Raw genomic sequence first — 1170 nt, forward strand, 5'->3', positions numbered from 1 at the left:
TGTGTGTGTGTGTGTGTGTGTGTGTGTGTGTGTGTGTGTGTGTGTGTGTGAAGATCTATTGGAAAATAGAACATGAATTACGATCTTACAGCTGCATGCCTCAGCTAAGAAGGCACACAGCAGCTTCCATTGTTCTCATTTTTAATAATACTGAGTCTGGCACAAATAAAGGCCAGAAAAAAGGAAATTGTTAGTTTAGCGTGAACAACCAGATTTTGGCCAGCAAACTATAACCAGTTAATCTTGAGTTTGAGGGGATTTTTGGGCTAATAAATTCAAATTCTCTGCAGTTATCCTCAGAATAGGAAAACGGATGTACAGAAAAAAAAAAGCCAAACAGCTAAAAAGCAACAAAAGTGGGATTAAGCACTGAGCCGTTACCTCAGAATGAACCCTCTGAACATGAGAGTGAAGGTTCCCCTTCTGGGAGAAAGATGCAGGGCAGAACATGCAGAGGTGAGGTTTCTCTCCCGTGTGTTTCACCATGTGAGTCTGCAGCACCACCTTCTGGTTGAAGGCCTTGTTGCAGTGTGTGCACTTGTAGGGTCTTTCACCTGAAGCAACGGGAAGGGTCAGTTATAACATGAAGACTTAAAGACCTAGCAGTGATTACTTTCTGGAAACTTTATTCAAATCTGTAATACTTTGCTTACAGACCACACAGGAGAAAGGAATTGTAGCCATTTTTGTATTGGTTAAAATTGCTTTCCTGCAGCAGTCATAATGAATGAGGTTAGCTCCCAAACTTAATCAGTTTTACCTGTACATACACTTCTGATGGATTCATTTAATTCTGCTTTTGATTGTGGTTAGGATTAAATTCATTTAATAAATTGATCTTATAAAAAGACGGAGAAAGGATTCACACTTTGGCAAAAACAATTTCCCACCTCTTTAGTTTCTTTCAGCAAATCAACAGCAAGAAGACACTATGTCAGTGAAATACAAAATAAAAATATTTTATTTTAATCCCAACATTTGACTTTGCCAAAAAAGTTAATTTTTATATCAGTACAACCACCCAATTCTGTCCGCATCACCTGTAGAACTTGGATCTGAGTAAAAATAAACCAATATTGACTTATCTGTACATTATACTCAGACTGTGTGTGTGTGTGTGTGTGTGTGTGTGTGTGTGTGCGTGTGTGCGTGTGTGTGTGTGTGTGTGTG

General features: G+C 38.8%; 1 protein-coding gene across 1 annotated transcript in view; it reads right to left on the bottom strand.

The window, feature by feature from the left end:
* The window catches only part of LOC106517883 (zinc finger protein 236), a gene marked incomplete at its 3' end in the record, with an annotated part of 60454 nt that overhangs the window by 37684 nt on the left and 21600 nt on the right, over positions 1 to 1170 (bottom strand). Inside the window, 1 exon segment of the mRNA XM_014008922.1 lies at positions 382 to 554. Coding sequence (XP_013864376.1) covers positions 382 to 554 — 173 coding nt within the window.

The sequence above is a fragment of the Austrofundulus limnaeus genome, unplaced genomic scaffold (assembly GCF_001266775.1).
Source record: "Austrofundulus limnaeus strain Quisiro unplaced genomic scaffold, Austrofundulus_limnaeus-1.0 Scaffold54, whole genome shotgun sequence".
Taxonomy (NCBI): Eukaryota; Metazoa; Chordata; class Actinopteri; order Cyprinodontiformes; family Rivulidae; genus Austrofundulus; species Austrofundulus limnaeus.